Raw genomic sequence first — 11,829 nt, forward strand, 5'->3', positions numbered from 1 at the left:
TCAGTGTGTACACCAGTTTATTTGATGGAGAGTGCATCATGAAACAACACCAGCATGAAGGTTCATTACTTTAAACAGGCGGGAGTTTTGCTAACCATCAAACTCGCAGCACATCATTATAAGTTCTGAAATAAGAAAATAAGTCATTCTCTACTTTGTAAACCTGAAACATAGCATGCTATTACCACCGTTATCCAGCTGCAGCATAAATTAAAAAGGCTGAGTAGTATGCGCTTTGTTGACGTGGTGATTGGACTTTCTCCGTGGTCTTTGTGGGTTCACGTGCAGGTCTCCCCTCACAGAGGCTGCTCGGAGAACGCCGTGTAACTCTTCACACGTGCAAAGAAGAAGGGCGCGTACATCCTGTCCAGGTCGAAAGCTGTGACCACCGTTTCTCCAGTCAGCCTGACAAACATCATTCGTTTTTTTAAACAAATAACATTTGAATTTTTAAATTCCAGGACCAATAGTGCTCAAGCCTCTTACTTGTAAGTGATGTGGCAGGAGTGGTGGATCCACACCAGCTTGCTGAAGCTCTGCCGCCCCCCAGAGGCCAGATGCAGTCCCACGTGGAAGCTGTGCTCAGCCTCCGGAGGTGGGTTCCGCCTGCAGAACCGATTCCTTTGAAACTCGGCCGCTTTCTGTTAAAAAGGTTCACAAGTGGAGCTTTACACTTTTATAAACTTTATAACCCAAGCATGTTTAGAATTCAAAGGTCGAGAGGTTCAGGTGTCACCTTTAATATTACACTCTTAACATTTACACCGCAGGTTTCAGTCACGGTATAATTTTGGCGTTATTAGTTTCATCTACCGTGTGCCACCCGTACAAAAAAAAAGCATGAAACCATCATCTCAAGTTAGATATTGCCGCATTTAAACATTTGTTTTGTGTATTAAAAAGTTGTAAAGACGCTCAGAGGAACTTGAGTTAAATTTCTGAAAGTAAAATAATGCAACAACACAATTTAATACACAGTGCCTGTCGTAACTATTCACCCCAAGTTGACTTATCCAAGATTTGCAGCGTTACAACCTGGAATTCCAAGAGATTTTTTAAGGGACTTTGTCGGACGGGCTGCACAGTCAACCAAACACAGTTTCCTCTTTATCGCAAAATTAGCATTCACAATGATCACATCACAGAAGTCTGGAATTTACGCTATAAATGATTTCATGCTCAGTCACTCAGCATGAATACATTTTAACTATTGGATGGAAACCTGGGCGTGATGATGATGCTTTATCTATCAGCTGCCTTCAGATTAATTGGTGCCACTTTCATGGTGACTGCATGTGATGCACATGTTGTTAAATCAAAGAGTAATCGTGTTTAATACTCATCATCTGAATATCAATCAAAATAACCGAGCAGCCCTAACACAACGTCATCTGCACTGTGATATCGAATGTACATACTGTCTGTATTTATCGTTCACGTCTCAACATTTATTCTCACCTCCTCCTTTTTCTTGCAAACGACAGCAAAAACTTTGGTTTGATTGTCCGTCTCCTGTGACAGACGGAAATGACCCAGCAGAGCAGATTCCATTCTGTGGGATAAAAAAAAAATAATAATCATTTTGAATCCATCATGAGAAACGCTGGACCCTCAACGCGGGACATGACTTGTGACTTAGCTAAGTCTGTTCTAGCTGCAGATAACCACGAAGGAGTACCTGGTGTTCTTGGTACGCAAGCGTGGGATGACAGTCAGAGGGTCCTCCGGGGTGGTCAGCATGATGACGTGACCGTCAGGAAAGAAGCGCAGGTACCTGGAACAAAGATGTCGACAGTTCAGCTTCATCCACACTATCAGGCTTTCATTGAAAACACAGAATCTGCTCCATTAACTCAGAGCATCAACGCTCCAAATCTGAGACTTTGGAGACACTGCTCAGCCCATTTCAGATTTTAAAAACCCCCTCTCCTTCTGTGACTCCCCTCCACCTGGCTCTGCAGGAAACCCCCCCCCCCCCCCCCCCCCCCCCCCCCCCCCCCCTCCATCCCTCACTCTACTCTACCTGACTGTTACCTGCATGGGCGGAGCTTCAGAGCCAGTAAAGGACGCCAGCTCACCTGCGGCGTCCCCTCTGAGAACAATGGAGCTGGCCGCAGCATGTGCATGCCTCATCTCTTCTTTAGTTTGAACTGTACGTTTCCTTTTGTTTAAAACATGTAGGCAGCCTTCAAATAGTTTGAGCTTTATTATCTGTAATAATTTTTATCAATTCAGCAGCACTATTGTTGAAGTTATATCGTTTTAGATTATTTACAATGTTTATATTAATGTTCTTTTGTTAGTTCTGGTTATGGTTTAGAAATAATAATGTAGAGATGAATCCTTTCCCCTCTTGTAACCAGATAAACCAGTTGATAAACCAGTTGATAAACCAGTTGATAAACCAGTTGATAAACCAGTTGAAACTATAGAAAATAAAGGCTGGTCTCATGCACCGCCTGCTCCGACCTCCTCCTCAGCGGCAAAGAAGTGTGGACAACTGGAACAAAGGAACACAAAGGAGAAATCCAGCCTGCATATTATCCTATATGCTCTTTTCTAAAGCGTCTTGAGATAACACTTGTTATGAATTGGCGCTAAACAAATAATGATTGATTGATTGATTGGAACTATTTGTGCTCCTTTGTCCTTACCGACAAACCTTTGAGCTGGAATTATTCCTTGAACTTGTGAACCCTGCTGCAGAAACAGTTTCCCTTTCTCTCAAATATTCCTCCGCTGTGTTTAAGTGTGAACTGGTTAAAGTGGTCATGGTCTTATCAGTCACAAAGTTTCCTTCCTTCCTTCTTTTGTTCAATCCCAGCCATCACATGACCCTTTTCCAAAGCCAGCTCCAGCTTTGTGGTAAATTCTGTATCTTGTACAAAACCACTTCTACCTTTATGAACGGTTAGGGTCTTTTTTTTTTTCCGAGTTAGTAATTCTTTTTTAAAAAAAAACAGATTTTAGTCAAACTGCTACCTGTAGTACTCTACATGGTGCCAAGCCCTGTAAAATCCATCCAGTGATTCCTCTCCTTGACGAATGTATGACGTCTTGCTGATATAGACACCTGTGGAAAGAATATGAAAGGATTCATCAACAAACTGTAAAACTTCTTAACTGGATGTGAAGTTATAACAACAAACTGGACATCAGTAAATACATGCTCCTCCCACCATGCTCCCGCGAGTTAGCCTATTAGTGTGTGTGCATGTCTGCGCTGCATAATATGACCTACCCACCTCACTTTTTACAGTGTGAGAACCCCTGCGTTAGATAATATGAAATATATTTTACCAGTGGAGGTGTCTCTAAGTGACGGCAACATCCAAAATCTCAAATGTATAAAAATGAATTTACCATCAAAACGGACTCGAGGCCTCTGCAGAAACATCTCCCTCCAGGATTTGAAGGGTACAACTTTGGTGCAGTTGCGTCCCCACACTCTCACGCAGGCCAAGTGCCAAATCTCAGGGTCTCTGGAGAGACAAATTTAAGATTGAGTGAACCCAGCCAGGGTTCAATCACAAATCACAAAAAAAACCATTTCATGTGCCCTTCCATTAGTCTCCATCCATTAACAGAAAATAATGATCACAAACGCTCTTTAAAAAAAGATGGAAAATACTGTCAATTAATCTGTTGTTCAACACCTATAAAAGATTAAGACATTTCCTGAACTAAACCAGCAGTTTTGAGAAACAGTTTCCGAGCTGACCTGGCACAAATGTAAAACCCGCGGCACACCAACGAGAGCTGCTCCAGGGCTCGCATGTCCAGATCACTCGACACAACCCAACGAAAGATGTACATCAGGATTTCCCGAGGCAATGCTGCAGTCATAAAAAAAAACAATTTTGCACATATAAAGAACACGTGCGTCACATGCTGAGGGGTGTTCAGTGGAATTTATTTACCAATATTTACCTGAAATGTGCATCCGAGTCAACTCCAGCTCAGGAGTGCAGATCTTTGGAAAGGAGCTCTCCAGAGTGAGCTGCTCCTCAAAGTAGTCGAGTAGATCCTCGATCTCACTATCGACATCATTGTCCTCCATGCTGGAGTACAAACACATCATCTTCAGTTAGAGAGAAGAGAAACGTACTTTTATCGCACATGCACACCTCTCCATTTCAGATCATTCAGACCTACTTTATCTGAAACTCTTGTTTACTACTGTCATGTTGATTTCCTGGATGTACATATTTCTTCTCTGGTTTACTGACTGTGTATTTATTCATCTGTTCTTTCATTTGCAATGATGACCTGCGGCTGTAACGCCACATTTCCCCAGTTATGCACCTTTCAAACATGAACAGAGAGCTGGTGGGCACACATTATCGATCATGGCATCCTCCTGACGCCCCCCCCCCCCCCCTCTCGTTTCTACCTGTGTGTGACTTTTCAGTTATTCATGTGTAAAAAACCGTTTCTCTAAACACTCAAAAGTTTACTCGTTCTTAAACAGAACCATATATGACAAAATATTATTATAACCCTCTAAGATGATTCTTACTGACAAATTAATTTAACCTTGATAAAAACTGAGATGAAGATGCTGCATTCAGGTGTCCAAAAAAAATGATTCAACGATAATCAAACCAATTTATTTATTTAAAAACATTTAAAGGACCAATATGTAACTCTGACACCTAGTGTTTAGAATTGGTACTGCAGTCCAAAAAACATTGGAGGGAGATGTCGAGACATCTACACTGGATGCTCACGCAGGTTACCATCTTGCGGACATTGAAGCTTCAGTGTTTAGCCAGCTCTGCATCGGTCTGTAAACCTTTCTGCGTTCTAAACTCTAGCATCTCCAACACTGATCCTAGTTTGAGCACGTTTCTGCTCGTGGAGCTTATTAGAAACATGCAGAGGCTTTTTAGGTCGGGTTCACTTCTATCTGAACCAGGTCTCCCGCACGCTTACATCGCTGCAACACCTGTTGGTTTGACGTTCGCCTGGCACACCGAGGGGTAAAACAGCCGTGTGGGGGAGCTGCCTACTTATCTGGTCCAAACAAATCCAGACCACTCAGAATCTAAACTTAGAAGGAGGACATACTGGCTGCTGCACTGTCGTAAGAGAAGCCAGCACTTCAAAATAGCAATGTTTCCTTAATGTCTGATCATACAGTAAGGTCATTTAATGATTCATTCAGTAGATATCTTACCTTCAGGACCTTTAAGCAACATTGGTATCAGTGTTATGAAACTTCTAACCGGCCTTCTGAATCATGTAGAAAAATATAAGACTGAGATAACACTAAAGAGATAAAGACTTCAAGTGTCCTAAAAAAAAAAAAAACAGCTTACTATTTTCCTCCAGCTCGGTCTGCGTCAGGAGGACGGTTGTAGTTGATTCTAAACTCAATGTCAGGAACGAGCTGCATGGCCATGCGATAGAACTTGATAGCTGCAAAGAAAGAGTTCAAGAAATGAAATGAAGCGCCAAAGAAAAGAAACCAGTTCTATTCAGCGGGTTACTGGGTTTAAACTGAAGGTTTGATGTTAAAGGGAGACCTTTAAGAATCGTTCAGTTGAGTGATGAACACATTTTAAGACAGATTGTAAAACATTCAGTGTGCCAATGTTGTTGCCCCTGATTGATCTAATTACATGGATGCAGAATAAAATAGCACTTCCACTGACAACATTTTTTGGGGGTCAAAATGGCAAAAAGTTGGTGCATGAGTCCATTTGCATTCCAGCTAAAAGAACTCGCTTGTTTGTTCCATATTGGTATTTTCATCTGTATTATCTCAGAATCCCTTCCTGTCCGAGGTCTTACTGTTATGACCGCACAGTCTGCATACACACCTTCATAGACGGCTCCATTTTGTTCCTCCTCAACAGCTCTCAAGAACAGCTCTGCTGCCTGACGGAAGATCAGTCATGTCAGTAAATTTATCTTTTTCCTCCACAAGGCATAAACAATCTTGACCCGGAGCAAATCATCCCCCAACTCACTTTTTCCTCCCGAGCTATATCTTGTGCCTTCTTCAGACCTTTAGCTCGCGCGCTTCCTCCAGAGCTCGGCTTGAGCTCTGACATCCACTGAACTCTGAACGCGTTGAGCTGCACCTGCAAATCAATTCAACTGTTAATAAAAAGACGGGTAAAAAAAGAACTACTCCTGACTAAAGGACAGGATTAGTATTACCCAGGGACATCTGGTAATTCGGGAATTACCAACCTCCTCCGACATCAGTGATTGGTGCGGACTGCGGAGCCTCATTTACTCTTTTTTTTTTTTTTACTGACATTTCCGTTTGAAAACACGGAGGCACTTCAGGATAACCATCTTGTCTCTGGGGGCAGTTTCACATTTCACAGCATACGGCTGCCTGATATTCATAATGATAATAACTTTATTTGTATAGCATGTTACGCCCCACCACAAGGCGGCTCTATCGGGCTTACAACAAACCCACAAACTGACGCAATAAAACCGTACCAAAGTCAAAACAAAGAGATTTATCATTAACAGACAAACTGAATGATTAAACAAAGATCAACTCAAAAACTAGTTCTGCAAGAAAACACACAATCACCGACTGAGAGGCGGCGCGGTCCCAACTCCAGAAGCCTCTCAGTGAAAAACAAATGTTTACAAAGTGCTGCAGAAGCAAACATAACAACGACCAGCTCAAGGTCCCGAACAAATAAATATGATGAGAAACGCAGCCAACGACAACAAAACCCCAACACTGAAAGAACCCACGCTAACCTGGATAAAACAAACAAGTTCAAAGTAAAAAAAATTAAACTGAAAATCATCATCAAAGCAGTTTGTTCTGCACCATAAAAAGGTTTCATTTGCAGTGTTGCCTTTTACAATCAAACATTCAGAAATCAGGATCGAAATGTTAATATACACACGACTCCTCACCTGAAGGTTTGGGTCGTCTGAACCTTCATCATCATCCTCAATCTCAATCGTACCTGTGATTTCTGCAGGTTCTTCAGCCTGCACAAAGAGAGAAAAAAAAGACGCATCAGAGGAAACGTTTGTCCACTAAACCGTGTTTCAACTGCTGCTTCGAAATGTGTATCGGTTTTTAGATGTGCTCGATTTTTTGGCGATTGAACATTTTAGGTTTGAGACTAGAGATGCAAAGATTCAGAAAGTCAGGGCCGATGTCGACGCCGATGTTTGAAATTAAAATTTAGCCGACTGACAATTCTGATGTTTGTTTCATGACTTCTTTTTCGGTGTAAGACTTCCACAACGCCGATTTGACGATTAAAAAAAAAAAAAACATCAGCGTTTGTTCCACATGTGAATTTATCTGCCCATTAAAAAAGCCTCTTCTCTGATTCAGTGGTTAGATGGACTAGATGCCAGCATTAAAATGTTTTGGTATTGTTTGTATCATCGCCTGACACTCAGGAGAGTGATAATGCTTGTTGTGATCCATATAGCGCCCCCTGCTGGTGAAAGAGAACTGCTAGTGTAATACAATGATGCTCAAATGAAATGATATTTGACTGGTGAAATAATTCTAGTAATATCGGCAGCAGTCTCTGGATATGCTAATATCGGACGATATTATCGGCTGGGCTGTAGCACAAACATTTAATTTAGTCAATAAACCAAGCGTCATCCAAAACAAACTATTTTATCTTTCAAACTTAGTCAAACAAAAAGAAAACAAACACATCATTTGTGCAAAGTTGATAAGCGTGTTGTTCCTCCTGTTTATTCAACAGTAAAAAATATCATATTAATTAAAAGCACCTGTCATTAGTTACGCCCCGAGAAAACCTCTTTTTGTTTTGCACTTTGATTCCCCCAAACATTGGGCACCACAAATCTCCAGCCTGGTGTTTATCTTACACTGCTCAGGTCAGTCAACAACAAAACAGGTCGGTCTGAAATTTAAAAAATTACAGGGGAGGCAGTGAAGCAGGTTCCAGCCTGAAGCTAAAACATCAGAGAAGAATTGTTGATATTTTGACATTTTTTAACATCACCTGCAGCAGAATGTAATAAAAAAATGAAAGCTGAGAGAAAATGCAACATCTAGAAAACAAAGACTCGTTCATTTGTTGCTCTACCTGTAAGCCAAAGTTAAATACAAAACCGGTCTGATCCCACCACCAGCTCATTTCATGTTTATTTTTAACCCTCCTCTTGCACATTGTGTAACACCTTTAAAGTCAACAAAGTGACATTTACACTTTCAGCCATTTAGGATCAGATAGGATAATACTTTATTGATCCCCAGAGGGGAAATTCGGGCGTTGCAGCAGCACAGACAAGAAAGCTCAAATACACATTAAACAGAATAGATAAGATAAATAAAAATAAAACAGGGGGTGTATACAAGTACAAAATGAATGATGAAGTTAACTATGCAGGGAATTGAGACAGAATTTGCAGAGAATGAAAAGATAAAGTGACTTGGTATGATAAATAGCAGCAAGTAATGTAAACATCAGAGAAGAGAGGCAGTGTTGTACTACAGTAATGCAGAGTGCAGTTATATAATATAATGTAGTGCAATATGAACAATATAGTGTAATATAATGAAATGTTATATAATATAGACTAATATAATAATATAATAAAATATATAGAATGTTTGCACATTTGCAGTTTTGTGAATCTCATATCCTTTTGTTTTACTGCCACACCTACAGAACCTCTGAAGTCCCAAAAAAGTGCACACAAGTTAGATGATAACTTTGAAACACAAAATAATTATCTTGCACATGCAAACTTGTATTTGAAGGAGTTAGATAAAAAAAATCTTGCATGCACATTTATATTGTGACAAAAGTTAAAATCTTGTGTGCACAATAAATCATCTAACGTGTGCACACTTTATTATTATTATTATTATTATTATTATTATTACTTTTGGGACTCCAGAGGGTCCACTCCTTACATATCTGTAATTTGCATACTGAAAATAACACTGAACGGATGTGTGTTGTGACTAAACTGATCAGATACAAACACATGTGGTTTTGGCAACTGGCTGGGTTCTTAGTTTACAACAAGATAGTGCTATTTTTATACAGACAACCTTAATCTTCCTGAGCAATGCACGTTTTGTTACACAACTAGTTTACTCTTGGAGAGATACAGGTAAAAAAAAAATAAGACAGGTGGCGCTTTCTTAGCTAACAGGCTAGGCAGTGCTGCTTGCATGTTTTTCTGAGTATTTCAGCATAAACACGGTGACTCACCATGACAGCTGGGCAGGTGGCTCTCTGGGTTTTTTTTTAATCCTCACAGCTCGCAAAACACTACTAGAGTTTACAGTTCACGGTCGGAGAAGCGGACAACACAACGAACATATTTACGAGCTCTCAGGAATGCAGCCATTTCGCTGAGCAGCCTGCGGCCTCAGCGACACAAGAAGTCCGGAAGTGTGGCGAAGTTGGAAAGAGACGGTGCGTTCAAGTGCGATTGGAAAAGGCGGACAGATTGGATTCGCCTTTTTGGAGTGCTTCAAGTCAAAAACAACACAAGTCGGGGGGAAAAAATGGATACCTCACCTAATATCAGTCTATTTTGTATTTTTGTATTTTGTAGTTTGGTCAATCAGCCTCTGGAACACATTGCCACCTGAAATAAAATTAATCTCTGATTTAAAATCGTTTACAAAAGATAATAAAGATAAGATATACTTTATTCATCCCAGCAGGAAAATGTAGGTGTTCCAGCAGCCAGCATACATACAAACACACACACAACACATACATATCCCACCCATACAAAAAACATGAGCCCACAATACATAGCCAAATACAAAAAGTGGTATGGATGGTCCATGTGCATAAGTAGCTGTTACTCATAGATAACAGTACAAAATAGTAGCTCTGCCAGTGCATAGTATGATAGATAAATAAAGAATTATTATAAAAAAGCAGTCAAGTGTGCAAATATACAGTTTGATATATGCAGCTCAGGTCTTCTGTCCTTACTTAAAGGGGAGTCGTTATAAAATGGAATTGCAGTAGGTAAAAAAGTATTTTTAAATCTGTCCTTTTTGCAGTTTAGCTGCCGTAGCCTCCCGCTTAAAACACTCTTTTGTTCACAGATGAGATTGTGTAAGGGATGCATGTTATTGTCCATAATGTTCAACAGTTTCTGTATCATCCTTCTCCCCATCACCGCCTCCAGGAGCAGGTGATGATGAAGGTGAAATACTGACTCAAAGCAAGCCAGAGCTGTACCCACTGTTAAATAGTATCTTCAAACTTTATTTTAAACTGGTTTATAACATTTGTATTGTTGTACATGTATTTTAATGTATCCTCATATCGTGTTCTGGGGTTTTATGTAACTGAATGTTGTACATTTTAATCTGTTTGTTTACACAAAGGCCCAACTGGGGACACGAGTTGGAAATTAGCAATATCTATAAACTCTTTATGCTGCACATCAGTTTCATGCTTTGTATTGAAATTATGTTAAATTGCATTGTCCCTGTTAAATAAATAAATTCAAATATTCAGTGGTGATTCTAGAGTCTCTTGGGGCCTTAAGCAAGAATCAGTAGGGGGGCCCTCTAACCAGCATCAACATCATGTCTGCCATCGTCCCCACACTTACTCCTCTTCCTCGTTTCTTTAAGACGGATAACTCCTCTTAATTTTTATTTGTCGACTTTCATTAATCAACAGAAATAATGCATGCAACGCTTAGCAGGGCAACAAGAATGAGTGCTGTCAGATGGGGGCCCAATAAAGGAGGTTTCCTACTGTCAAATGCAAAATTTGCACATTTGGGCCGCTGCTTTGGTTTAAGTTTGTGAGCCCTCACAGGCCCCCCTACTGGTCTGGGGCCCCAAGCAGTTGCCTGTTGACAAGCAGCGCCTCTGAGTCTACGTACCTCAGATAAAGATAAAGATAAACTTTATTGATATTTCATTACAACAGCTCAAGAAAAACAGGAAACAGGAATATAATTATTAAAAATAACAAGAAGTTAAAAATCAAACATATGTACATCGGTTAAATAAAGGCAGAAAAAATACAATAATAGAATAATACCAGGTATGTACACTTCCACTTGTGGAAAGACTTATTATTAAAAAATAATGATGTTTGAATTGATGCAGGAACATGTCGCACCAAGGTGAACGTTGGCTTTATGGTCAAAATCTATTTATCAATGCACGTATTGCAAATAAACGTATATGTTCATCTGCCAATTGCAACATAATATATTGTTTTACACTAAGAGTTACCTACTTCAGGGGTTCCCCAAAATAAGGATGCCCTAGACTGGGGACCGCTTGTGTCCCTGGAGGTGATTAATATAAAGTATCCACATTAACTAAAACTAATGACGCATATAGAGATTAATTTAAGGAGTTTGATTTAAGAGTGATTCGTTTTGTATAAAATCCCCACCTACAATCCCCAACGAAGGAGCCTTGATCATAATTGCTTTTACTTTAAATACCTCGAGCCCTTTTGGACCTTCTGTCACGCCGTAGATTTCACGTTTAACCAAAGACGAATAGTGCGAAACAAGAGTATTTCTGCTCGTTCTCCTTCGACATCGCTTCGCACGATTAAATAATCGTCATTTTTATTTTTGTAATTTTGGTAAGTCGTTTTTTTAATTTTTTTTATAAAGATGTTTTCCATCTTTCAGCGTCTATTGTATATATTTCACCTACTTATATGTGTGGAAAGCAATGTGTCATACTGCTTACCAAAAAAAGTCTATAGTTAGATATATTTAAACATGCAGAGCTTCGCGATTAAGTTGCAGGGAAGTCTCTCGCTTCGGGTTGTATCTTTGTTTTACGGAGGAGAGCTGTGATTTGTTTTTACAACAACGCGAGATTATGATGAG

The 11,829-nt window shown here is 40.0% G+C and overlaps 1 protein-coding gene across 1 annotated transcript; it reads right to left on the bottom strand.

The window, feature by feature from the left end:
- On the bottom strand, positions 1 to 9,388 carry fbxo9 (F-box protein 9). Its single transcript, XM_061039644.1, has 13 exons — positions 9,204 to 9,388; positions 6,898 to 6,975; positions 5,976 to 6,089; positions 5,826 to 5,883; positions 5,322 to 5,421; positions 3,931 to 4,061; positions 3,722 to 3,836; positions 3,364 to 3,482; positions 2,983 to 3,073; positions 1,679 to 1,774; positions 1,459 to 1,552; positions 487 to 641; positions 1 to 405 (listed from the first exon to the last, which is right to left on the bottom strand). The coding sequence occupies exons 1-13, from the start codon at positions 9,204 to 9,206 to the stop codon at positions 297 to 299; spliced, it is 1,263 nt and encodes a 420-aa protein (XP_060895627.1). The 5' UTR covers positions 9,207 to 9,388; the 3' UTR covers positions 1 to 296.
- Between the last annotated feature and the right edge of the window lie 2,441 nt (positions 9,389 to 11,829).

Source organism: Labrus mixtus, chromosome 6 (genome assembly GCF_963584025.1).
Source record: "Labrus mixtus chromosome 6, fLabMix1.1, whole genome shotgun sequence".
Taxonomy (NCBI): Eukaryota; Metazoa; Chordata; class Actinopteri; order Labriformes; family Labridae; genus Labrus; species Labrus mixtus.

Coding starts and splice junctions, on each gene's coding strand:
- fbxo9 (XM_061039644.1), bottom strand. Junction 1,775..2,982: donor CACCATGTAGAGTACTACAG/GTAGCAGTTTGA, acceptor TCTTTGTTCCAG/GTACCTGCGCTTCTTTCCTG. Junction 406..486: donor TCCTGCCACATCACTTACAA/GTAAGAGGCTTG, acceptor GATGTTTGTCAG/GCTGACTGGAGAAACGGTGG.